Source organism: Pagrus pagrus, assembly GCF_965226575.1.
Source record: "Pagrus pagrus genome assembly, chromosome: 1".
NCBI classification, from domain to species: domain Eukaryota; kingdom Metazoa; phylum Chordata; class Actinopteri; order Spariformes; family Sparidae; genus Pagrus; species Pagrus pagrus.
Genome location: NC_140185.1, coordinates 33,256,091 through 33,283,613, shown reverse-complemented (window position 1 = coordinate 33,283,613; position 27,523 = coordinate 33,256,091). Strand labels below are relative to the sequence as shown.

Here is a 27,523-nt window from a genome sequence, read left to right as displayed (position 1 = left end):
AGACGTTCATGAGCACAGACAGATCCATGTGAAGTGTAACAAGTACAGCACATTGTATCCAGTCATGTGGCTAGGACATTATTGAACACCAGGGGGTGACTGTGAGGAGAGAGAGCAGGAGCGCATGTTAAAGGGAGAAGACGTCTGCCATCACCTTTATGCGAGTGAGCCGTCTGATCAGTCGAGTGATAATACCAGAATGTTATTATGCATTTGACTGACATGAACAAAAATACAAAAAGGAAGTTGTCAAAGTAAGAAACAGTCCACAACAGTTTATGACAAGTTGTGATATTATTCTGTCCTCCTCCTCCTTGTGTCTCGGCTTCCTCATGGTGCTTGCTTTCTCACTAACCCCTGCACAAAACAGCTGTGACTTGGGTTTGACTCTTTTGCAGAATACAGAGTATAGCCTAAGCCTGGCTCTGTGTCAGTCAGGCCCAGTGACTGAGGAACGCCAGCAGTGATTCTAACTAGGGCATCTGGCCTTCTTGCATCTTTAAGCGTCGGCTCAGAGGGCAGTCGCTCAGCACGATTTAAGATGATATTTTAAGGGCTCGCACTGTGTGCAAGCGCTAGTGGAGCATGAGCCAAAGTGAAAGCAAGAGGCCATCCATCCACAGAGGGATACCCTTCATAATTAGCAGCTGACTCTCACATTTTTACAGAGCAGCAGTGTGGCTTTTTTTCCTATTCAAACACAGTCCACCATTAGAAATGCAGGTCTTTACCTGCTGAATGACATATTAGTACATGTGGATTTGTTTAGAGGTAGTCAAGGTAGCGGTAAGCCATCCTTTGTACTGTAGCTATCACAAACTGACTGCCCTGTCTTTGCACCTCAATAACACAGAGATGAGTGAGGAAGTGCTGTCTGGGCCTTCTGGAAAAGATCTTGCAAACCTTTAGGGAAAAAATTCTCATGTTTCAATTTGGATTTTATTTTGGTTGAGTGTTGGTTTCTTATTAGCAAATGGAAATACTGTAGTAACCAAGGGATTTGCTGAAAAGTGGAAATACAGCGACAAGAAAGTCTAACAGGGCAACACTCATGAGTGGTCAGATGATCAAACTGTTTTTTAAAAAGCTAACAGTTGGGGCACCGTGTGTGTTGAGGCCAAATCCTCAGGAACAGTCCTGGTTCGATTGCATCTAGGGGGTGTCACGATATTGCCAGATTCACGATAACCGTGATATTAAAAATTTAAATACTGATATAATGTTAATAATAAAAAAATGATATTATGGTGTGAACAATCAAATGAGTTCATGTGGTTGCCTTTTGTCTAGTAACTGAGTGTTTGTGCACTCAGTAACTCTGAACTTGTATTTTGGTAATTTATTTGCCAAAAAAAGACACAAAGCACATAGTAAACAAAATTAAAGAAGAAGCATTTTCTTCGTCTCTATCGTGAATTTGTTTGGCCATGATAATCATGTAGTGAAATCAGATATTATGATAGCCCTTCCAACCCAGGGCACTTTGCTGCGTTTGATCTCGTCTCTCTACGAACATTTCTGTCCACTTAAGGCTAAAATAACCCACAAAAATAATTCTAAAGAAGCCAGCAGTTTAGTCATATCATCCAAACCACCTAATTTGGAGGTGAAACAAAAGTGACCGCAGCAGCAGTAGTAGCCTCAGGGTGACGGCAACTGAACTGAGAACTGAGCACAAAAATACAGCACGTACAGTGGGTCAAAAGTTGAACCATAAGCTGTGATGGAAGTTTGCTTTTTAATAAAACCTGATTCTCAGATGTCAGTTCCTTTGCTGAGACTAAAGCAATTATAGAAACAACAGCCGAACTGATGCAAAAAGGAGGATCAATGCTGTAATAAACCAGAACTATGCTTTAAACTACATATGGGGAAAATCTAAATGAAATGATAACTTATCAAAACCATATTAATTGTTCCACTGAAATGAGAATCATATCCCAGTAACATGGACTTGAAGCAGCACAGGTGGCCTCCAAAAGAAGTGACAATTTTTGCAGATGCTGTATGATTCATCTACCCCAGAGGAGTTGAGTGTTTTGCATACTGAACAGCTCAAGGATTTTTGTGCACTTCATATTCGCTGTCAGGAAAACAAAATCCTTGCACCTTCCTTCTATAAGGCTGTTTTTTTTTTATTTAACTGTGGTTGTTCTGAGTAATGACGCAGTGCTCTCTGCATCAGCGATGGCACAGCGGGTCAGACACCAGTCAGTAAAGTGAAGCTGAACCGTGCAAAACAAGCAAGCCGGATGATGCCATTCATTAATGGGAACATCGGTGCAAACTGAAGAGCGGAGCTGAGAGGAGGTCCCTTAGGATGTGAAAGAGAGAGCCAGACAGAGAGCGAGGGGAGGAAAGAGAGCGGAGGGATGAGGTAGAGGGGAATTCAGCAAGGGGGCTTACTGCCAGACCTTTACAACTCCTTCATTATTGAAGCGGTGCAAAGTGAGAGCAAGGCCAAAGCCTGCGTAAAAAAGGAACACACACAGAGGCAACTGCGTACGTCTGCACACAAGCGAGACAGACCGGTGCGTAGTCAACCTGCAGCCTTCAGTATATGATGAAGTAAGGATTTTTTTTTCTCCCCCCCTGCTCTGATTTCCACCTCCTGCTGCTCAGTGTGAGGCAGGTGTCTGTGGAGAGGCTCTGCTGGAAACGTAGAAGCCAGGCACACAACATAAACATGAACAGGATCACCTCTACCACCATTCACTGTAGTATAATCTTTAGAAGAAAAACAGGCGTAGTTTACTGTTCAGAATGTGGTGCGTGCTTATTTACAAAAAAATATGGGAACAAGTAGATGAATAAATCATACCAAGATGTGAAAACATATATCCCTAAACACCACGGAGCGGAGCTAAGATAGCAGTGCACACACACAGTACACGTGTGCCATAAAGTGTGTGCAAAGGGGATTGTGTTGTACAACTCTGAACAAACATGTTGCAGGGATAAAACTAAAAAAAAGGCAGGTTTACCATTCGTCTTTATGAACGATCAAAGCAAATAAGTCTGTTCTGTCAGATTATTGTCAATTATAACTGTGCTGGTGTCCACCAAATAATCAGATATAGATACTGTAGTCTACAGCTGTTTGATTTGAGAGAACGAGCCGTCAGAGATGAACTGGATTGTTTCATTGTCATTGTCAGTTGCTGCGTTTCGTCCAATTGCGACCGCCAATATTCATAATTCAACTCCGCTCAGTACGACAATCGTCGTGACCATCAGAGTGACTGCCGGGCTGTGAGACAGAGCAGGACAGAGTGGCAGCAAGTGATGACAAAGAAAATGAAAAACAAAGAGAAGTGAATGCTGTTCATGTCAATGAATGGAAGAAGTCAATGGATGAAGACAGAAGGATGGCACTGAAGGAACTTTTCTTTTATATTTAAACAGATGTTTTATCATTATGGCTTTTCCTCAGACTGCAGCTGCACTTTTGGAGACACTACCATTGATAATAATAAATTTTATCTTAACTGTTCTGCTTCACTAAGCCCACAATTAAGCTTTTAGAAGTGTATATCTATTTCTTTTAAATGAGTTGATAAATACTAATACTTTTTCAACTCAGACTTGAATTCAAAGTTGATTTGATTAAATCAAGATTAACTAAACTGAGATATGATAGAGTAAGATGTCACATTTTCAGTTAATGTGTTTTATTTTCACTGGCAGCTCCTCACATTTAATTTAAGGCACTTAAAAGATAATTAAAAAAACGGATGACAAACATTACAAATCTGAAGAGTGTGTACTCTCTCACTGAAGGAACAATGATCCAAATCTTTCATTTTTATCAATCGTAAGAGAGAGAGATAGGCGCTTGCAATCTTAAAAAAAACAAACCTACATCATGGTAACAGGAAATGCACTGGTCTTTGTTAAGGTGTCTAGACACAATTTACCCCATCAAACCAAAATAACAGAAACACCAAGATGGTCAAGAATGACTTCTGTGTGGGAATCTTTTCATGAACTATCAAGATTTAAAAAACAAATATGTGCCAAGTGGCTAAACTGAAACATATCTTTTTAAAATGCAATTCCAAGAAACGTATGACAAGGACATTTTTGACCAGGTGCTTTGAACCTTTTACAACCAGTTGTTTTTAAAACCCGAATCACTTTCCAGTAAAAGGATGACGGATTAATGACACACCAGTTTAGACGGTGAACTTTCTTCTTCAAAAAGTTAACGGAGAACTGAGTGAGTCAAGTGCCCGGTCAACAGATATGAAGTGTAAAACACAAGCACGACACTCAACTTACAACACAGGCGTCCATAGCAACTAGCTAATGACTTCCTACTGACACGAACCTGTTTGCTGAACTCACAAATCAGTAACCAGTAATGAGCCAACCGCCGTCTCTCTGGGACAATGTGACCACCATAAAGTTCTGTCAAAGTCAAACTGTGGTAAAGAAATACCATGTGTGGAGTGAAAAAGAAGGAAAGAGCCTGTAATTTTCACTTGCTTTACACTAGCTGGCTTTATTCAATCTTTACTTAATATTTAGAGGTTTTATTCCAAGATTTTTCTCAGACAATCCCTCCCTCAGACCGCAAGACGACAATCATTGTGTCAGCTGTAAACACAAGGACAAAAGGGTCATAACCTCTTCATGCCTTCTCTAATTTCCTCATTTGCACCCTACACTAAGGCTAATTTACAAGTAGTTTTCATGCTGTCTTCAGTCTTTCTATGCCCAGGGACACTGTGACACTGTGCCACTGTCTAGCCACCCAGCTTTCCTTCCCCTCTCCACCAGTCAAAGGTTAACACGAGTTCAAGGAGCTTTGCCTCACGTCACGACCAAAAACTGCATTCCAGTCACATATACACACACACACACACACACACACACACACAAAAAAAACCCCTCCACATTTGACCGCTGAGCAAACATTCAGCCACCCATCACAACTGAGAAATATTCAAAGCCATTTAATCCCTGGAGAAAGAGGCTAGAGAGAAAAGGAAGGACGGAAAAGCGGAATAAAAAGAGCATACTTTAAATTCAGACCTACTGTGCACTTTGGGCTGGCAGCGTTCCCACATGTTCCTGACACACTCAGTCCAAGTACAACTCCCTCCTCCCTCTTCTCTCGCGGCTCCTCCCCCGCCTCCTCCCTCTCCCGAGCCCTCCCCTTCCGCCAACGGCAAGGACCACCTGACTTCCTGTTTACCTCTGACCCTTAGCTACTCCCCCGCCCCCGCCTTTATCTGGCAGGCCTCCAAACAGACAGGCTGATGGGGCCGGATGCAAACACTCAGAACACTTGACAGAGCGAGCGAGCCGGAGGGAGAGAGAGAGAGAGAGAGAGAGAGGGAGGGGGCGAGAGAGCGAGAGAGAGAGAGGGTGAGAGAGAGAGAGAGAGAGAGGGAGAGGGAGAGGGTGGGCTGTGTATGGATGTTGGGGGAGGTGATCGGAGAACGTGTGTGAATGAGACAGCCTATTACCATGTGGCCACTGAAGCAGCAGGTTTCCCAGGGGTGTGTGTGAGTGTGCAAAATGCGCGTGTGTGTGCTGCATGCGGGTGGTGGGGAGAGGGCTGGGGTGATGCATGGTGTCAAGTTTCAGGGCTGATTATGGCATTGCCTGCCCAGTCTGGACGGCTGGTTGGCTAGGAGTTATATAAACCTCAGAAGAGAGGTCAGGAAGCAACAAAGCTGCATACACGCGCCAACCCTGCTTCGCGCACACACATACCCTAAGTTGCTTACTCGCGACACGGCTCTGAGGCCAAGGAAAGGGTATAGAGGATTGAGCTGCGATACCCGGTCAGATAATAAATCTAAACCAGCAACGCAAGGCAGGCAGGCAGGCAGGCAGGGAGGAGGCACCTGCTCAGTGTCACTGCCGGGGGGCCTGTGGTGGCTACAGTAGGCCAGGTCATCAGTATCCATCAGCGCGCACTTCCATCTCCGTTTCTATTCTATTCAACAAGGGAGTCTTTTGCACCCTTATATTTGAGGCCTCGGGTCTGACAAAAATAACAAACTGAATGTAGCACCATGGCAAAGAATTGCAAAAAATAATCATATGGAATACATGCGTCATGTCAAGAAAGCTGGCAAATGACTAATTTACCAGAGCAGATGAAGGCTGTTGTGATATCACAAAAGGAAACTCCTGAGGCTAAATAAGAACATAGAGAAACAGACGAGTAGGGTCTAATACTAGGATTTTTCCCCAGGTGTCACTGTGGCAGGTCACATTTCTAACTACCGCTCAATATTTTTTATCTCCCACTTCTGAAAACTGAATTATGAACACTCGTCGGTGGTTTCTCTCAACAGAAATGAAGAATATATCGTGTAACATTAATCCCAAACTATTCTTAACAACAACTTTTTTAAAATGAATGTTTTTCAGTATTAAAAAAAAAAAAAAAACCTGTGACCTGCATGTGACCTGCAAATACCTGCCATAACAAACATTTACCTTGTATTTGACAGGTGCCAATTTCACTCCCTGCTGTTGCAACAGTTATTTATTTTCCAGGTCGAGTCCATGTTTTGATATTAATTATTCTGCAGCATCAAATCACCAATACACAATATGTCAATCTTCAAAAATATAGTAGGAAGTAGGGTTGTGTACCGAACTCATTACTTTTAAGGGTACAAACCGAATTATGTCGGTACAACACAGTACCAAGCACGCTGTTTTCGCACCCAGTACATCAAATTGCTGCAGCTGGCTACAGGCATGCAGTGTAAACTAGAAAACAGCCAAAGGGGTAGGTGTGTGTACAGGGGAAACTACAGGTCACTACAGGACTGTATTAGCAGCAGAGCTGGAAAATGCTATGCTACCAGAGTGAGATTTTAAACATACCATAAAAGGGGAGTAATCACAGTCTGACATGGGGTTGCTTGACCACTGGTATGATGAAATCTGCTGGAAAGGCAACTAGATGGAGGCGCAACGTCAGCAAACAGTCGTGGGGTGTGGGAGGACTTAAAACAGGGCTTTCCACAAGGAGTAGCCAGCCAGTGGAAAAAGCCAGCAAGGGGTGTCGAGCCCAAATTTAGCAGCCCCTCACTAATTCTAATGCCCCTTTTCCATCATATACACCAAGGTTTTCAAAGGGTATCAATATCTAAATGTTCATTAATCATACATTTGATGGTCTTGAAATTACCAATGCTATAAGGCTACACAGATATTAACATTTGACAAATGTGTTGGTATGTGTTCAGTTCATGTGTGCAGGTTGTTTATAAGAAAAAAAACATTATAAATGATCCTATTTTGTATGCCGAGGAGGAGTATTGTGTCAAAGTTCAGAATTCTGGGATCGTGACAACTTTAAACCCTGATCTTAACTTTTGCTTTGTTTTTATACATTTGTGAAGAATGATCATTCACTTTGTTGCATCAAACTCTGTGAATTAAGGGTTTATTACAACCAAACTAGAGTTGGTGATTATGAGTACGGTGGAAAGATAAACCAAGACGGTTTTGGTGAGTCTGGTTTTATGAATGAAGTGTGTTTTACAATGATAAAATTACTGATTCTGTAAGTGGAGGTCAGTGGATCTAGCAAGCGTGATATAGTGGCTGTTTCTGGTTTAACAAAAAGGATTTTACTCTATTATAAAACAGATCTGTCTCTGCAGGGATGTTTTCAAACAGTAACTTATTTCTTGTGGACTTACTTTGATGGTCGAAGTTGCCGACAAGGATTATATTGCAGCCATTGCAGTCCGTGATGCAACTGCTGGCTAGGATGATCTACTGGACTGATTCCAAAACTTTTTGAACCCATTGGTCATTTATACACCACAATATGTGGAATTATAGAGGGATTAATGTTTAAGTGATGGTGTCAATACTACAATGTAAGTAAGTAAAGTTTCCTAAAATTAAAAAATCAGACCAAAAGCTGCTGAAAGAATCTTTCATTTTTTGGTTGTTTCTGGCGGCCCCTGTAGACAAAAGCGATATGAGCACCACTGCCACATGTGCTAAAAGATCTTAAACTGGCTAGTGATGAGTTTTGTTTTGAAAGCGAGTGAGAGAAACAGGCAGCTGTCTTTCACTGTAGTTTTTAACACTATCTTTCTCCCCCCCCCCCCTTTTCCTTTGGGGCTTATTTGCACCCATATATAGCTCTATCAAATTCAAATCAAGACGTAACACGCGTGATCGAGAAAAGAAAAAAAGAAAAAGAAAATCTCCAATTGAAAATCAACCACAAGAAACCATTTACTATACAGATCTTATCAATATTGAATTAGACTGTTAGACTATCAGTAAACAGATAAATCGAGACCCTTGCTGTTAAGTCCAGTACTGCCACAATGGAGTCCAACTTATTGATTGGCAACAATGCCCACAATGGTCTATTACAATCCTCACAAGTTCCATCTCACACTTCCTTTGCTGCCATTTTAAGATGCACTGACATCTCAAAATGTGTCTTCTGACTCACACGGATACACGTAAACATTACAAACTGGCATCCAGCTCAGAAGGGTCTCGTAGGGGGTTTGAGCTAACTCTTCAGTGAAAGCCCCTAGCAGTCCATAAATGCTGCTGAAAATGATTCATAGAGGTTAGAGTTCACGCGTATGTTTGTTTGAATTTTGATTTATTGTGTAAGGGCGTAGGACATTATTTTTTTTACTAAATTGATGCTTTGAATATGGCAACCTGAGACAACTGTTCAATCGTGAACCGTGGGCGTTCATCATAGCTGACCGTTACCACCATTGGAAGTCCTAATTAGCCACATTCACTGCGGGGGAGAGAAGAGTGGACAGCTATCCCCTGATGCCTTGCCTGTTCAGCAAACACACCATCAGCAGGCTCTTCACACATCAGTGCACATGAACAGCACAGTCAGCCTGTAAGCATCAACACAGGGCTGGGTGTTGACACAGACAGGGAGAGGCTCGTTCAAATGGCTGTGGTTCATGGCCCCATTTCAATCAAGGACCTTTGCAGATGGCCAAATGGTCTGTGCGGATGAGCTCTGGTCAGGCAGACAACCAGTTCCGTTGTCACCTGCTGCCTGTTGGGGGATAGTCAACGCAGTACTCAACACAGGTGGTGTTTTGGCTCATGGGCATAGGTTTGGTTTCAGTAGTGGTGAGACATAATGGGTCCACTGCCAGTAAGAGGACACTGATTAGAGTGATTTAAATGAGTCACTCAAATGGTTACAGTAAAATTTTAATGATTTGAAAAACATCCTTGTCAGTATGTGGGCCATTAAAAACACAAGTGCTCTTATGAAAAATCTGTTTCTGCTGCCCACAACCAAATATTTTTATATGTTAGTCAATCTAACAAATATTTTCAAAATGAAACACATGGATGTGTTGAAATTCACATGTCCTTTTCCACGTGTGCACATGAAACGTCTGTTGCTTTTGCTGCTGGTCATGTGTCACTTGTGGGCCAGGAGGCAGTGTGGATGCTGCTAAGTTACTAGCCAACTGAGGTCCAGGAACCGCCTGAAGCCTGTTACAGCCAGCTAATGCATTCTCTCAACCTCCCCCTCCGCTTCTCGTCTGCCTCTCATGCTCTTCCTCTCTGTCTCTTTGCCTCCCTTTCTTTCCTAGGCTCTCCTTTTTTTTCCATGAGCTACTGCTCTCTCCATCTCCCAACCCCCCTCCCCCTCTCAAGTGCTAACCACTCTCCTCCACCACGCTCTTTTCTTCCCGCCTGCTCTCTCACATGTGCACACGCACACACACACACACACACACACACACACACACACACACACACACACACAGAAACTGTGGCAGCAACCACAACAGCGTGCAACCTCCCCCACACTCCAGCGGGGCAGTGTGCAAGTGCCTCTGGCTTGCCCTGACCCACATCTTGATATAGCCCTAAGTATGCTTACAGCTAAGTCCTGAAGACACTCCTGCCACTCTTAGCCTAATCAGGCCTGACCTGCTGTCAGCGCACTGGGCAGATCTGGACAGACCATTATCATTTTCAGAAGGCTTTCAAATGGCCCCTAGGTACTGCCTCTCCACCACTGATTGCAGGTTTCCTAGTAGGCAAAACTGGGATAGTTAGTTAAACATTACATGACTGGCTAGATTTTGTGCCATGCTTCACTATCAAGAACACATCAATCCTCTTAATGTCAGCAAAGAAATGTTCTCTACTAGTAAAGCAGTCTATTCAAATGTAATATCCAATTTCTTCAATTCATTTTAACTTATCAATCTTCATCCTCCCAATTCCCTAATCAGTCCATAGTGAGACGAAACAGGGGTAAAGGAGAGAGTACCTAGGCTGTAAGGACATAAATTAGACTCGGGCAAAGAGAATTTCACATTTCAAGCTTTGCTCTGCCACATAACAGCCCAAAGAACCAAAAATGAAAATGACTTAAGTTTGTAACATTGTAATACCTTCTCTTCCTTGAATTCAACAGGTGGTGATTTCCTGGGCTCATGTCCCCCCTCATGACTGGACTCGCCCCAGGAACAGTTGGAGTTATCCTCTTGGCTGAGAGCAGCCTCCAGCTGGGGCAGTAGGTCAGGCAAGAGGTCCGGAGGCTCCAGGCCCTCCAAGTCTCCGTCATGAGCATCTGGTGGAAGGAGAGTGTCTCCCAATGCTTGGTATCCATTAGTGTTGATGGCCCCGCAGCTCTGAGGCTGCTCAGAGGGCAACTGGCTGACCATATTGGGGTAGCACCTCATAGATTCACCAAATATCTCAGATGACTTGCAGTTTCCCTGGGCTTCTCCAGAACAACGCAAGGCCCGGAAAGGACATTCATCTGCCTGGCTAACTGGGGCCCTGGTGTGCTTTTGACTCATAACAGCTGCTGATGGAAACTGACATATTGTCCCTGGGAGCTCAGGCACTGTAGGAGTGAGGGGTGCAGCAGTGGTGGTTGGCCTAGACACTGAGGCTGATGACAAAGACTGCTGACTGAGACTAGGTATTTCTGGCTCTCCAGGGTAGGCAGGGTACGGAGCCGGTTGGTAAGCAGTGGCAGAGCATGTGGGCAGGGAGTGAACCATCGATGACGAATGCATGGGGAAGGGCAGGTTAGGGTCTTCAGGTCCTGATCCAGAGAAGGCTTGACCACCCCTGGTCAACTGGTAGCTACCCTGCTGCTGCTGTGGTTGCAAGCAAGTACCGCTCAGAGAAGCATTTTGACTATCCAAATACGACTTACTTGGCAGAGCCCTTGAATGGAACCTTTGCCCTCCTACAGTTAGTTGGTGCTGGACCTGCTGCGGAGTATGGTGAATTTGCTGTTGGCTCTGAGATTGACCGCCCTGGTGAAAGGAGAAATTGTGATGGTGCTGTTGCTGCAGGGACAAAGTCTGTGTGTTAATTTGTTGGTGCTGTCGCTGGTTTAACAGCTGCTGCTGATGACTTTGCTGTTGTTGCAGCTGCTGCTGCCGCATTCTGTGCTGCTGCTCCTGTTGTTGATGACACGGGTGGTGTTGTTGCTGCTGTGTTGGTTGTTGTCTGACATGAATTTGCTGGTTGTGCAGTTGCTGCTGATGACAGAGCTGTTGTTGCTGATGTTGCTGCTGTTGAGATAAGGGGTGGTACATATTCCCATTCTGGTCTTCGTTGCCCCACATTGGACTGCTACTGTTACAGAACAGCCCATTGGATTGAGGTACTTGGCTCATGGCAGCATTGTGGTACTGGCCATGTTGGTCTGCAATCAAGCCACTGCCTCCACCACCTGTGCCCCCAGGACCAGGAAATGCCTGTGCCATAGGATTCTGTGCCTTCATGCCAATGTAGTGACCCATCTGCTCACTGTAAGTAGGCATGGTTTGTTGTGTAGTAACTGGTGGCATCATGTCTTGGTGCTTCCCTGGGCCAAGAGGCTCCACTTGGAGCGGCTCAAAGTCAGCACTGAGGTTTAGCTCATCCACAAGTGAAGGTGCTGAAGCGAAGCCATCCTCATCCAGCCCTTCCAAACCCCCAACAAAGAGGTTAGGGTCATTAAAGAAGTCCATTGCCGAGGCCGGAGGGTAACTGGAACCTTTGGAACTCCACTGGATCCAAAATGGTCCCAATGAGCCACGCTGTCTGCAGAGCTACAGCATGTCCATTATATTGTGTCCCTGTCCCAAAAACAAAAAGGGAAATAATTATTTAAACACAACATTAATAATGAGAAGATGAAAATGTGTGGTCTAGATGAACATCAGATAACAGTTTGCAAAACAAACAACAAGCTACTCAAACACAAACACGCAAATGAATAATTTTCAGTGACGATAAATAAACAACTCATCACATGCATTTTTTTCTATATCTACATGTATTTATAATTGTCTATTTTTAGCATCTATTCCCTCATCAGTTATAAATGCTTGTATGCTAGTAGAATGACACAAATGGCATTGCAGAGTCATATAAAAGCTATCAAATGGCAGGTAACAGCAAGGTCAGAAGGCTCAGAGAGAAATTTGGTACTGTCAATTAGCTATCAGCACTGCCTTTCATGTGTGTAGCAAAGCAGCTGGTGCAAACCAACCGCCAGTGATCAGCAGGTGCCTCTTCCTGTACCCCCTCCCCTTTCACACAGACACACAAATGCACCTCAACCCCCCACCCCCACAACCAATGAAGCTGCCTGCCCTGCTACTGCAGAATGTGTGGGAGGTGCAGACAGCTGATAGAATTTCAACAGCGAGGGACACAGGCAGATGAGGTCCTTTGAGTATGCGAGTGTGTGTGTGTGTGTGTGTGTGTGTGTGTGTGTGTTCTGCAACCACAGACCAGCGGAAGATGACAGAAGCTTACCCAGGTCAGTCATTATGTGCTGACTTGCTATGCACACAGTCACACAAAAGCACAAAGACACTTACGTAGTATCTTATCTAACTTGTAGGTTTTATTTCATAAGATATAGTTTTATTTTTTGCATTCACTCCACTCAATTAAATATACTGGGTGTTGGCCACAGTTTTTTTTCCCACCCCCCCCCCCAACTATGACGGCCTCAATTTCTCCATGTGTGATTTGAAATCATGTGCCAAATTAGTCACTAAAAATGACTTGGCTTTAAAAGCAAGAATGGCAATGGTGGACAGAGTAACTAAATATCCTTAAATCCCAATACACATCAGGCAACATTTATGTTTATGTAATTGTACTGTCTGGTGAGCGAACATGGTGAACATGGTCTGTGAGGAAACATAAGCAACATGCCTGAGCTGTTGCGCTAAAATGATATTTTTCAACAATTAGGGTATGTAGTTAAAATGTTTATCTGCCCAGGTTGCATGCTTGGCCCATATCAAACTAAAGCATACATATATCATCTGTACTTAACTGTATCACTATTGGTCTTGGTGCTGGAGCCTTTCCCAGTTCACATTGAGTGAGAGACATGGGCAAACCCTGGACCGGTCCCTACTAACCACTCATGCTTCGCATTGACGCCTACGTGCATTTCTTGAGTCACCAGTAAACCTGACCTGCATGTGTTTGTGTTTGGACTGTGAGAGGAGACTCAAGTACCTAGAGAACACCCACGCAGGTCCAGTGAGAACATTTAAACTGCACATGGAGAGGCCCCTGTCGTTCAGTAGGTCAAGACCCAGATCCTTCTGCTAATCACTGCATCACCGCTCCGTCCTATTTTCATACCAGTCGTTCTGTGACTGATTTGCCGTTTGTTAGTAGGTTTCTGAAGCTCGTATGAAATTATTCCTGTTTTTGAAGTCACTAATTGGACACTAATCATAATGTGTTACACCTGCGGTTGTTCATGTGTCATATCACTCATTTAAGTTTTATACACAGGCATATCTGTTATTCCCCTATAAATGTTTTCTTTATTTTAGCCCAATCATTTACATAACATGACAGATCATGTTTTCACCTGTGTCCCTTTTGATGGTTGGTTGGTTTTTTAACAGGATTACGCAAAAGCTACTGAACGGATTTCAACAAAACTTGGAAGGATGATGGGTCTTGGCCCAGAATAGACCCTATTAACTTTTGGTGCAGATCCGGATAAAGGGGAGGATCCAGGAATGTTTTCTCACTTTCTTTAACATTGCAAGATATTGTGAGAAAAAATTAGGTGTATTTAGGTGGCTGGTATATCTGAGTGAATACAATTTGATGTGGATCCTGGATCTGGTTAGCTTAAAATATGGTTAATCAGTTGCGGGTGGTTTAAAATTTAGAGTCATGCAGTGAATTTGATATTGTAGGCTTGATTGAATCAAAGGGGAGTGTTGGGCGTTGGCAAAGGTATGCACTCTACTGAGTGCCATGCTAGTTTTTAGTGTTGTACAGACAGAATATGTAACCAGAACAGATTATATCTTGTTCTGAACAGGAATTCTGTTGAGGACCATAGCCAGGCTATCCACCAAGTGGTGTGCTTCATACTTAATTCACACCTGACATTAATTAGTTTTATTTCCAGCAGATCATTCGGCATGTGGTAAAGTAATTCAAATGATTAAAAACGTGAAGCCTAAACCAAACCTAAATCAAAAACTTAACAGTGGGAGGTAGAAAACAACCACCATCAACAGTTTCCAAATAATAAGCTCATCCTGTTTTCAGCTTGGGTTGTGCTTCCAACTCACTCCAGGGCTTTGTTTATGATCCTTTTTATTGGGGAATCATGAGACCGTCTTGAAAAGTGACATTCCTTGCTGCTAATTGTTTTAGGCCTCTTCGTATCACACTCAACAACAAGCAAAACAAGAGGCTCAACGCACTGCCAGCATGAGCAGCGTTTGTGCATGGTGGAACGTCTTGCTTTTCATTTCCGCGTCCATGTTAACAGGTTAGAGCGGGCATCCTGCGGGCATTAGTAGGGCAGCTCATGCGTGAGTCAAGCGTGGCTGCAGCGGCATGTCGTCTAGACCTGAAAACGACTTGTAGAAAGTCTTATCGACATCACACCAGCGTTTTAATATCTGTATCTGTAGAATATGTCACAGACATGGAGAGAACAGTTGAAGGGCAGTCTATTTTTCCTGTGCACTCTTTTTCTTTCTCCCACTCTTACTTGCTCTTTCGACGGGGTTTAAGGAAAATCACATGGTCATATTTATTGATATGTTGTAAACGCTGCCTGTGGAGGGACACACGCGAATGAGCCGCAGCTCAGCAACACAGCCGTCACGCACTACGCAAGCAGGTAGCGTGGACCACGGGTAAGAGAGAGGAGACCACACTGCTTGAGGAAGAATTGAGAGCGCAAAACGTGCCACATCTAAACAAATTAAGTACAAGAAAACTGCAACTTTTCCGAGTCGTACTCACAAGTTAATTAGACTATCGCTTACCCTAAAAAAGAGATTTTGAAGTATCTTATAGGGCTGCACAATTAATCACAAAATAATTGAAATTGCAGTATGACTAAGTGCAATAGCCAAATTGCACGAACTGCAATTATTTTTTAAGAGGTAAAATGTGTCACAAAACAATGTTTTAATGAAATTTTGTACTTGCTGGATGCTCCAGCCTACAAAGCTTGTTCTTCCGATGTAATAAAACAACTTTTGTTCGGCAGAGAGAAAAGGGGGAAATTTTTTTTCCAATGACAATGAAAATCGTGATGTAAAATGTAATTATCCATAATAATCATGAATTATATTGCAATATCTGTCAAAATAATCGTAATATCACTTTTTGACCATATCGTGCAGCCCTAGTATCCAAATACTTTCTTTTCCATGCACTCGTGTTTGTAACGATAGTGATACTCAGGCAAGATGGGCACTTATCATTTCAGATGACACTTTTGGGTTTGTGCCAAACAAAAGACAATGTATGAGGTGCTAGTGGTCTGTGATGAAGATTCTGCTGATTTGTATGAGCTGAAATCACTTCCAGCTGATATCCTCTTGTCGGTATAATTCAAAGTAAGCCTGAGACACAGCCGAACACAAGCTGAAAGATGAGATGAGGTAAGGAGTCCATTCAAGCTACATTTATAACAGTTAACTGGAGAGAAATGGACTTTCATTTCTATAGCGCTTTTTCCAGTCTACAGACCTCTCAAAGCGCTTTACAACACTTGTCATATTCACCCATTCACACTCTGATGGCAGAGGCTGCCATGCAAGGTGCCAACTGCTCATCAGGAGCAGTTTGGGGTTCGGTATCTTGCTCAGGGATACTTCGACATGCAGTTGGGGGAGTCAGGGATTGAACCAGACCCTCCAATTACTGGATGACCTGCTCTTCCTCATCTTTCCAGTGTGCCATGGATCAGTGCACCATACCCCTGGCCCTGCTAGCCAAGGCGCTGCTAACCTTTTAAAAACACCTCTAATCTGGCCCTGAAGCACACAGACCGGTCCCCCCCTGAAGCCTCCGTCGCCGGCCAGCTGTTTCCTTCATAACCATGACGCTGTGAGCACCATTCAGGCACGTGCAACTTCATGCATAATGTCAACAAGAAGCTGGTGCGTAACTGTCCCGAGGTCGCCATTGAATCCTGATGGACTGATGTCATAGAAATGGCCACTTCTGGCGAGGCTCGGTCAAAACGGCGTTCAGATCAACAAGTATGTAGCTGGAGATCAGAACTGCGGCGGTGTGGCGTGAAGATTGAAATGCGTAAAGTTTGTCAAAGTAATTGTTGTTACTGAAGACGCGTTTAATGTTTTACGCATGAGTCTTAAAGTGTTTTTGATTTTACAGGAACGCGGTGCTTTCAAGGCTTTGATTAAAAGACAAACAAAAAGAGACGCCGGCTCACCTCTGAAGTCGGCAGCATCCTCTTCATCTCCACCGCAGCAATGGCTCCAGCTCCTGTGAGCGCCGCGCGTTTGATAAAGCCGGCGAGACGGCAATGTGTTGCGCTACTTTTAAGCGCAGCCGCTCGCCAAGTGGAAACGAAATGACCACACGTGGGACATCTGATACTCGGGTTTTAAAATGGTTAGGGTGTCGAGACGGGGTAAACACGTGCTCCGAGCCGAGCCGAGCCGAGCCTCCACTTTGGAAGCCACAGGATTTCAAGAGGTGTCGTGACGCGAGGAAGAAGAGGAGGAGGGGGAGGAGGAGGAGGAGGAGGAGGAGGCCGGAGATGGATGGAGAGAGGTCGACAGCGATGGTGTCCGCGATAATGCAACTTGTTTATCTCCGACCGAGTTTCGTTTTCTTTTCCCCAATTAAAGCGCGTAACCTGCGTTTTGGCACCGCTCACAGGTACCGCGTCCACATTTATAATGAAGTGCGCGGCGAACTGAGCCCGGCCCGGCTTGTCGCTGTCAGTTCAGGACCACCATGACCAAGAGAAAAAAAACCCACGGGAGGGAGCTACTTTGGAGACACGCGTATTTTTTCATTCAACCCGGCAAAACTGTGAGAAAAGTACGACGGCGTTTGCTGTTTTTTTATATGAAAACTTACGGGAAACTGGCGCCGAGCAAGTTTGGCAAGTCAACAGTCTTCTTCTGTCTGCCGGGAAGATACACACTCAGCAAGGCGGTGTGTCATCAGACAGCTGAGGCGAGCCCCACTGACCGACTGTCACAAATTTGACAGCTCCTTGCCTGAATTAAATACAACCTCACCGCTCAAAAAAAAGAGAAAACAATCTACAAAAAGAGCGTGTCAATTCTTACCTGAAACGAAACCCAAAAGTGTAACTCCAGGCGTCAATGTAAGGAGAGTGTTATCGGCGAAGTTGGGACTGTGTTGTGTAGTTGTACTCCTGCTGGCGACCACGGCGCAGCGGCTCCTACCCGCTGCTGCTGACGTGACTGTGATAACACCACATTTGCATATTAGTGACCTCCTCTCTGATTGGACCGCCGACAATTTGGCATAATTTCACCTCTGCACGTTAAAATTAAAATCCGGTCCCCCGGTGCGCGTGCTTTTAGCGCGGTGCCGCCCCCGCACAGCACCGGAGAGCGGCTGATTAAGTCACGGATTCGTGTCTAAAGTCCCTATGTTGACAGAGTGCATAAGATGGCCGCGTCCGAGCCAGAGCCAATCCGGAGAGGTTTCACTTTCGCACATGCACCGGAGTCGCTCCTCAATGCAAACGTGACAGGAGCGAGGAGCGCGGCTCTCCACACGCGGGTACACGTCGACCTCTGGTGGCTGTAGTCGATAGTGTGCTCATAGTGATTTTTATACAATTTATGGCACTTCTGATCTCATTGGGTAGAAGAGTACTATAAAACTACTGTACTTTTAACAGTGACACCAGCGTATTCGTATTAGGAGACAAGGGGCCGCTGGGCGCAGACATAAAAGGCCCTTCATCCCCTCCTTTGTAGGTCACCAAGATCAAAAGAGGCCTCGGTATCTCTTTCTTGTTTCTCTTTGTGATAGTTTTCTGTCCCTTTGTAGTTCTGGAGCGTTTCTTTGTGGAAGTTGTGAGTCCTTTTGTAGTTGTTGTCTTGGTAGTACTCTGTAGTCATTTTCGGTCTCTGTATGATCATTTTGTGTTTCTTTGTAGTGGTAGGGACCGACTTTCACATAGAAACTTGAAGTTACGTCAGACACCTTGGGCCCCTGAGGCCTGTTGAAAGGACCCCAGGTATTCTGCAAAGCCTCCTCAGTAGATAAAACTATTCAGTATCCCAATAATACAAATAAATGTAACAAGGACTTACAGATTGTACAAGAATACTATACTGTCAGTGTATTACAGAATATGTAGTCGTCTTCGGTATAGGTAAATGTGGAACATGGATGTATGCAGTAATCACAACAACTTCTAGTAGGCTGTACATTTTTTTTAAGAGTAAACACTCCACCCACGTAGACCTTAAATACCATTTACCTTGAAAATAATCATTTTCCCCCCCTTGCCGTCTCCCCTACTATAGTGTGAGTAGGCCCAAGTCAATTATAGAGACGAGCAACCATTGGAAAGACAACATAAGACTAGAAGTGAAAACTTCAATATAAAATCAATTTGACTTCAGAAAGGACTCTCACTTTCACCGAAACAATTTATTGCAACCATCCCCGAAGGTGCGAAAACAAAAAAAACTCCAAATCATGACTCAAGTTTTTGGATCGTTTTATTGATTTCAGAGAAAAAGCATTTAAAGTCTTGTGTCATCTATGCAGTAATGTCTTTTCACAAACCGGAGCAGGAATGGGTTCCTTACAGAACACATTAAAACTCACACGTTTGAAGATGCCGACAGCCCAAATGGCAGCGTGTCAAGTACACTGCTATTTTTCTTCACACCCTAGCCTTTCACAGCAGCTATAAATGGATCTAAACAGGTTTTCAGCATCATATATGCTATTTCTAATACAGTAATTTCATTCTGGGGTTTTCAGACACACATCCTTTGATGACATTTGCATATTGAAAGCTGCTAGGCAACATTACTATCAATTAAGCCAGAGCCCTCTACAGATGAAGACATCACAGAGGTCACAAAATTACATTTGTCTGGCACAACATGAATGTGTTTTTTCTTGCCGTGGAATTTAACTCCTTTAACTGCTCTGAAACTAGTTAATAACTAAATCTTATCAAAATAAACTTTTTTTGATTTTTCCTTCAGACCTATCTAGGATTCCTGTATTTCTTTATGAAGAAGAAAAAAAAAAAAAAAAAAAAAGAGACCTTTGAAGGGAGCTTAAGTAACATTTGCAAAGAAAGCTAAGAAAACCAAAACAATCAGAAAATCCCAAGCACTGATGCAGAAACCTCTCCCAAAGTCAAAGCTTAGCACAGCATCCAATATTTACACATCAAACCTTTAATAACCAAACGGTACATAAAACATTCAAAATGATTTAAATCATACAACATAAAATACGAGCTTACTTATTTAGCCTCTCATTTAAAACCGTACTTGCCCGCTCTGCTTTATATATATATATATATATATTAGGAACTATGTAAGACAACAGTTTACACAGTGGAATTAAAAAGAAATCATTGTCCAATGGAACAAAAATAAAAACATATCACATCAATCAAATTAGGTGATGATGGGGGGGGAGTGATTAGGATGAGTCACTCACAAAGCGGTGACCGACAACATTCCAAGTCTGACAAATGAACAGTCCTGAGCCAATTTCAACAAGTGGTATAGATCATGTAGTCCACTATACTTACCGTATGAATGCAAAATCACTTTGCTCATACTTCTCAGCTCCTTTTTTGGGACAGTATGTTATATCACCTAGCCCAAACATGTGCATGGATCCGAAAATCTAAATGAGAAAGCTCTTTGATTGCAACACAGCCTAGATGATGTTGCCGAAGACATCCATTTGTCATCGTCGATTTACATATGGTACACACTTTCCTTATTCTAAAGCTGTTTGAGGAGATGCCTACGAAGCTTTTAAAGCTGAGCGATAACATGGAGATTTAAATATATAGTTCTCCCAAATGTTTCAAGGATCCAGTTCACGTCAACAGCTGAGGTAAGCCAGCGGCGTGGCATCTGAAGCGTGTGCCTCCCTCTAGTGGCTGCTGTGGCGACACTGCAGGTTCAGCTTTGGGGAGAGCCGTCGTCTTTACTGAAGGGCTGCGTCGACCCGGGCTTCACCCAAGACAACCCTGACACCTGCGTTCCCTTGTGGTGATCCTCGGGCCGTCTCTACAGCAACAAAAGGCAAATTAGCGGTTGCATAACAGGAACAGCTCGACCAATCAGAATGCACATAGCTATCACTCTGGCTTAACTAAACCCTTTGGGCTTTGATTCTGGCAGGAGAAGTGCAACAGACTGCACTCTCCTGCTCATAAACAATCGAAGATGATAAACTTGTGTGGTTTTTGTCTGTTTTTTTTTTAAACTTACTTTGTATGTGAACATCCGCTCTTTTGCTTCCTCGTGAACAGCTGGGTTCCATGGAGAAAAGCTATCAAATGGATAACAAAGACAATGTGAGTGTGAGACACGACATCAGCTTTCATCACACTCACAGGAGTTACAGGGCGTGTTCTTTTCAAAGTGGTGAGTGTTCAAGAATGTTAAACGCAGGGACAGTTCACCAACCTTATTGCGTAGGCATCGTCTATCTTGGGCTGGTCAAAAAGATGACTGTTGCATAGTTTTACACTATCCACCACTTTGCTTTTGAACAAATGCACGTCCTTTTCATATCTGAAGTGGGGGGAAAAGAACAGTTTGCTTTATGACACAAGTGGGACGTGGCTTATGACACAAGCTTAAAACGAATCCAGATCTTTTTGGTATGAAGGTGGTTAAAAGACGAGCACATGGCTGTTCAATGTGAATTGCCAAGAGGAAAATAGAGCTCCATGATACAAAGCAGCAGGGATGAGAATTGTTTGTTTTTTTTAAAGATTAAAAGTACTACATTTATCTAGAATTTTGTGTGAGCACAAGATTGATCATGATTCTGTTTCATTTCATTTTCTAATGTAAAAAGTAGTGACAAATTGTGATGTGACGCATTTTTCCTTAGACTTTATCATTGATCCCATTAACAATATGCCTCCTTCACAGCAGACATTTTGTCATAGCGAGAAAAACACATGTATAATTAATGACATAAATAATGGCTGGTGCATGCTGGTTTCCTGAGACACTCAGTACAACTTAACAGCCAATAGTGCAGTCATTATGATCAGTTAATATTAATCAAAGATAAAAAACTAATGGTCTGTTCAACTTAAATGGCATTCATTAAAGGCTTTTTAATATACGTGTGTTCTGATAGTGGAAAATCATTTAAAAAAGGCATGCAAATGCAAAAAGAGTGCAAATATATGTGTACAACAGAAAAATGTGGCAATATTCTTCATTATCAGAGAGAGTATTTTATGATTAAAAACAACTGAAAGGAGGCTCAGACACTTACAGCACAGCAGCCTCGGGATTGAGTGGTTCTGTGGTATTGATCTTGTAGAAAATTGTGCGCGCGTACATCAGGACTTGCCAGATGTGGTTGTGATTCCGTCTATCAAAGCACAACAAAAAGGAGTTGAGAACATCATTAATACTTTTTGTCTGGAAGATGGTGAGAAACTAAGAAGACTGAGAAGAATATTCTTTATTTCTTTGACCACCACTAAAAGTGAACAAGCTTTCATCACAGGATTTTAGTTACATGCATAATTTAATTCTGTGTAATGACGTTTACTAGAAAAGAAATTAGGTGGACATGTTCCCCCTCTGCGTTTTCACAATTTCGTTCAAATTGCACAACAGTTTTTTCCTTTCAGACTCATGCCGTTTGGTCCAAAAGACTTTGCAGACCAGACTTTAAATTTTAACTTAAATATTCATGTTTGAATACGTGAACAGGACAACACCTTGCATAAGCATGAAAGCCAACTGCATACCTCCATTTGGTGAAAGCTCTTCTGACATCAAGCTCTCCAGACACAGGGTCAACAAGAGGATGGAAGACTGGGATGTCAAACACTAGTTTCTGAAATAAAGCACAAGAAAGAGGTGATTGACATTTTGTGACTTTTTATTGATTTTTATTATTAACCACAACCTTACAAACCTTGAGGATAAGCATAAAGACTAAGATTTGATGCACAAAGCTTTTTTTCTGCTAGAAAACACACTACGTTTTTAATTTTTTGTGTACAGTAGAAAAAGGGAAAAATATAACTTGTCAACCAGGTACACTGTACTTACGGGACACTCTCCATCTGGATAGTTATCTGGAATATACACAGTGAATTTGAAGACTCCATCTTGGTACAAGCCATGTCTGATGAATATGACTCCAAACCACACTAAACAGAGGAAGACAAGAATTATGGCCAAAACATTACACTTAATAATTCTGATTTTGTTCTGCATCCGCTTTTGGCAAGTAGATGTTGAGGATTCAAGAAGGAATCCACGAGTAGCCACATTTTATTATTGTATAGATGAAACATGCATGAACTTCAAAAAGAGGGTCCTTACTTAGTGCTGATTTGTAGGATGGCTGGACATAAATTCCAGGGAGTTTCTGCTTAATCACTAATGTGCTGCAGGTCACATGGTAAGAAGATGATCAATTAAAACAGAAAACACGCATGGACCTTATTTTCTTCTAAAAACAAAAAAGGTACCAAATTAAAGGAATAATTCAAACCTAATTCAATAAAGACTATGCATATGCATTTTAAAAGCAGGTGCTACAAACATTTTAAAAGTAACCTTAAGTATAAACATGAAAGAAGACAAGTGCCAGGGGAATAAAAGCTAAACAGCTAAACCTTTAATTCTGATACTGGACAAATACTTACAACTCAGCCAGCAGAGAGTACTCCAAATAAAAGGGGCCATAAGAGGCGTGTGTGCCATTGGCCGACTGGGCTGGCGTGCTCGTTGTCACAGGCTTGGTAATGGGGGCTGCATTCTTCGGAATGGGTGGAAGCTGCTTTTTGCCAAAAGGCAGACGAGCTGGGCTGGCTCTCTGCTCCCCATGCCCGCTCTGTTCTTCGTTTTCAGATCTCTGCTGTTAAGTAAGAGAAATAACAGGAATCTCAGCACACATCAGCTATAAAAACAATAACACTAGCTATGTGAAAGAGCAGGCTGAGTTAAAGTGTTGAGAGGGAGCCAGATAAGAGAAGGCTACTCTTTATGAGCCATTTCACACAGCCAAGAGTAGACAAATGACCCAGGGTAGTGGCCACGTGCTTTGGTCAACCTCTCATGTTACACTGCCCATCTGGATTGCAGTTTATCAGGAAGCAGTGTCTAGACGAGAGCAAGTGCTTTCAAGTACAGCTGTACCGTCGCTGTTCAGAATGATAAGAGTCGATACAGTAGGAACGCATAAGGAAGCCACACGAACGCTGCCGATGACGAGTTCAAGTATGCTAGGAATGCTGACGGTGAATAGTGCGCTACAGATCTAGCATGCACATTCATTGAACTCAGACTTGACTGCAGCATGCTGTTGAAATGTTTCTCTGACCAGGCAGGAAAACAATCACACCCATGCTCAAGGTACATTTCTCGTCTCCTCCTTCAGCACCAAGGTTGCACCAGCATGCTGAAATGTACTTCCCCTCCCCTTTGTTGGTGAATATTCAATCAATGTGCTTAACCACTGACACCAGTAACACTTACTAGTATTCACACTGAGAAAGAGTGGATTCCAGTAATCAAAATTTTAACAAACTGGCCAATTTCATATGGGAATTTCTTATCCAAAAACAAGCAGGAGACCACACCCTAAAGTACTGGAGTATTAACAAGTTCCAGTCTAACGAGATTCCTAGAAAACTGAATACAAGTGGGAACAGGTGCAGGATTTAAGACCTAACTTATACGGGCTGGTGGCACAAAATCTGAACCAAGTATTAAACTGAAAAAAGTAGCAAGGTTTCTCAAAGACTGTTGTTAAAACCTGCTGCATTCAAGCCACCTTACAATAAATGTATATGGTTATCTGTGTAAGATAATGTGGGTTTGATTTTGATGGACAAGCACAGCATGATGCGTACAACTATCATGGTTTTATAAATAAAATAAAGGTGAATGTGTTGGCTCTCATTTGCATGTTTGGCACCACAACTGGGCTGTAAAGCCATTGAAGAGGATCTAATGTTCAGCTCTGTGAAGTACATGTGACTACCATGTCCAGCAGATTTCACATATTTGCACAATGCCATCTATAAGCTTTCAGTCAATGCTGTTGTCTCTGTACTACCAAGTTTGATGCTACATCCTTCTCCACAGAAATTAAAGGGGGTGTTACTGAGCACATTACAGTTCAATGTGTTTACCTTACGACTTGTATTGGCAGACATGCTCCAGAAGGGGTTAAGGTTCATTACTCATCCAGAGGTTCGGATTGGTGTCCCTCTTCTTTATGTAGGTCCCACGACAAGTGCTGTCGGGGCCATCCGCTGCTGCGATGGAAAAGAAAACACATTGAACAAATGTCTGGTGCTGCAGTTCAGCTCAAACACACACAAACAACTTGAAAACCTGCACACAATCCGGCGTTTAATGATGATCTAATATTGTCTGGCTAACACTATAGCTGTATATCGTCGCAACTTGACAGTTGTCATTAGATATCGCGCAGACAGAGTAAGATACAAAAGAGAAAACCATAACTCCGGGGTGCTTTAGATGAGGGATTGTTTGGGTTAAGTTAGCTCAACGTTAGCTTCGTGCTAACTTAGCTGTTAAAGGGAGTGTGCTAGCTTTAACTGCTAGTATTATTGTAGACGTCTTTTAAGTCTGTGTGTAACAACTAAAAGGTAGTAACGCTAACTGAACAACTCTAATTTCAAGTTGAATAGGATTTACTATTAATATCGTGGCATATCGAGTTAAAGAGTCATTCGCTGCAACCTGAGGATACAGTGCTAACGTTGCGTTAGCTAACGTTATTCAGACACATTAGATAGACAGTGATTTGATCTTAGCTGACAGTTGGAAATCTGATTTAAAACTCTTTCGATTCTTAAGATTATAAATGTTATTGTCTGCACACTGACGTTGTCTCACCTGCTTTCCCCGACTCACTTAATGTTGTCTAGCTATAGCATTAGCTTACAATGCTACCTTTTTGCGTTGCTCAGAACTTGACTATTTCTCAAATGTTAGCCTTTAGTGTAGGTAAGCGCAGTTATTTAACTCACCGTATTTGCTAGAGAGCTGTAAAAAATACTTTAACAGAGATGTTAGCGTGTCTCCCGGCTTAATTTTCGCACAACCCGCTCAGCTGTTCGCCTTTCCTTTTGGTGTCATCTCGGCTAACAGGCTAACGGTGGCTAGCTAAATAATTTGACAGAAACCGGAGTTCAATCTAACTTAATTGAGGGGCGTTTCGGTGGACGAGCGCGGCCTCTCATTGGTCCAAGGGACAAACGTCCTCGCAGTTGATTTGCTGGCGCTTCTGTCACGTGAAAAGGGGAAAGCGCACTTCAGTGAGAAAAAGTAGCTGATGTAAACAAGGCCGGCTGTCAATCAAACGTGAGTACAGTTGGTCTGTTGATGTTTTTTGGGGAAAGGAGACAGTTTTAACAGGGCCACAGCCTAAAGGTTCATTTTATATGAAGAAGACATTTTTCACAGCAGATATTTTGCCTTGAATGAGCACAGGTGGAGCTAATAACATGAATAATGGCCCAGTTACATTAAAGGGTAACTCCACCAATTTTAACATATTAGAAAATCTTTTGTGGCTGCAGAGGAAGCTGCATGTAATCTGATAAACTGGCTCAGGAGATGAAGCTTTGATTGTTTCCTTCCGCTTGTGCCAAAACAAAAAAGATTTGAAGCTTCAGGGAAATAGCGACATCTGGTGGCTTGTACAACTCAAAGCAGCCCTTCGAGACATGGGCCGAAGCACTACCGTCTCACCTCGCTGTTAATAATATATACAAATGCAATCAAAGTCCCACAAAACCTTTGTGTAATTCAATCTGTATACTTTTGTTTGGAAGTACCACATTAAATACAGATGTTATTGAGCAATATGTTACAGTAAAATAATGATGTGTTGTCCCAAAAAGCCAAGATATAAAATATTTTGCCAACACAAAACATTAATGTAACTTTTGGTGTACGTGATTAGAGGTAACATTCATTAAAGTGAGAGTAACATTCATTAAATTAACCTCACTTTTAATTAAATCATTACTTGATATGAGGAAATGTTACTTATGATTATGTCTCCCTAATGTATGTTGTCACATTTCTCAATTATTCTGCTCTCTTCCGATCCCACTAATGTGCCAATCACATAGTTTAGTTGTAAAACGTTCAAAGCTGTCACACTGAATGGGCTGCTTTTTCCGAAGCATCATCAGTCACATGATCATCATCATTTGATACAAGCTTCGGCACAATGTGTTGAACCAGTGTGAAAAAACCCTCTGAATTTACAAATTTTACTCTGCTCATCTCTACTCAATGGCTATGTAAGCAGCAGGTTTTGAAAAGGAAGAATAATGTGTGGAATAAAAGAAAATGTTTTTTCCCTCAAGGCAATCAGAGCTGGAGCTAGGGCTGAGCAACATATCAGTATTACATCATTATCAATATATGAGTCTATTTATTGTCTTAGACTTTGGATATCATCATGTTGTGATGTGGCATGAGTGTTGTCTTTACTGGTTTTAAAGGCTCCATTACAGTAATATGACTTAGTTTTCTGAACTTGTTCTCATACAGTACTTGCCTTTACGAATTTAATTGATTATATCCACATTACTGCTAATTATTTATCAGAACCGTCATTATGTGAAAGTACCAACAAAAATCTCTACAATATTGTCACAATATCAATATTGAGGTATTTGGTCAAGATTATTGTGATATTTGATTTAAGCATCCAGTACTAGCATTTATTATAAAATGGCCTTTCATATGGCCAAGATATATGTTGTGTATCATGATATAGTATAAAGATATTGCCATATTATTTTAAAACAGTATCGCCCAGCCCCAGCTGGAGCTGATAAACACCCTACAGACAAAAGCCAGATATGATTTGGTGTTAGAAAGGTTTTTGTCCAGTGTGAAAGAAGTGTGTTTAGGTTACTAGATTTATTCCATAGTCAAATCCAAGCACCTTTCAAGCATTCTCAAGGTGCATTTTCAAGCTTTTCACCTTACAACTGTTGTAAATT

General features: G+C 42.5%; 2 protein-coding genes across 8 annotated transcripts in view; both read right to left on the bottom strand.

Moving 5' to 3' along the window:
• The window catches only part of chd9 (chromodomain helicase DNA binding protein 9), a 70,575-nt gene extending 52,680 nt beyond the window's left edge, over positions 1-17,895 (bottom strand). For 4 of the 5 annotated variants that reach the window (XM_084362696.1, XM_084362697.1, XM_084362698.1 and 1 more), the window contains exons 1-2: positions 17,583-17,895; positions 10,404-12,092 (exon numbers count right to left, since the gene is read on the bottom strand). In XM_084362696.1, coding sequence (XP_084218822.1) covers positions 10,404-11,984 — 1,581 coding nt within the window. In that variant the 5' untranslated portion in view covers positions 11,985-12,092; positions 17,583-17,895. Of the gene's footprint in view, positions 1-5,024; positions 5,074-10,403; positions 12,093-17,582 lie in introns of those variants that run through there. The other variant, XM_084362700.1, reaches the window with a different exon arrangement.
• Positions 17,896-18,980: 1,085 nt separating this feature from the next.
• On the bottom strand, positions 18,981-25,692 carry aktip (akt interacting protein). 3 transcript variants are annotated; one of them, XM_084355579.1, is made up of 10 exons: positions 25,529-25,692; positions 24,662-24,787; positions 23,171-23,379; positions 22,845-22,909; positions 22,569-22,669; positions 22,262-22,350; positions 21,778-21,876; positions 20,949-21,056; positions 20,751-20,811; positions 18,981-20,546 (listed from the first exon to the last, which is right to left on the bottom strand). In XM_084355579.1, the coding sequence occupies exons 2-10, from the start codon at positions 24,707-24,709 to the stop codon at positions 20,439-20,441; spliced, it is 888 nt and encodes a 295-aa protein (XP_084211705.1). In that variant the 5' UTR covers positions 24,710-24,787; positions 25,529-25,692; the 3' UTR covers positions 18,981-20,438. The 3 variants fall into 3 exon arrangements, with proteins under 3 accessions (XP_084211705.1, XP_084211704.1, XP_084211703.1); XM_084355578.1 differs by having other exon boundaries at positions 23,171-23,382; positions 24,662-24,784; positions 25,529-25,689; XM_084355577.1 differs by having other exon boundaries at positions 23,171-23,382; positions 25,529-25,688.
• Between the last annotated feature and the right edge of the window lie 1,831 nt (positions 25,693-27,523).

Coding starts and splice junctions, on each gene's coding strand:
- aktip (XM_084355578.1), bottom strand. CDS start 24,709: ATGAACCTTAACCCCTTCTGGAGCATGTCTGCCAATACAAGTCGTAAG. Junction 22,910..23,170: donor TACTCTCTGCTGGCTGAGTT/GTAAGTATTTGT, acceptor TGTGACCTGCAG/CACATTAGTGATTAAGCAGA. Junction 21,877..22,261: donor AGAGCTTTCACCAAATGGAG/GTATGCAGTTGG, acceptor GTGCTTTGATAG/ACGGAATCACAACCACATCT.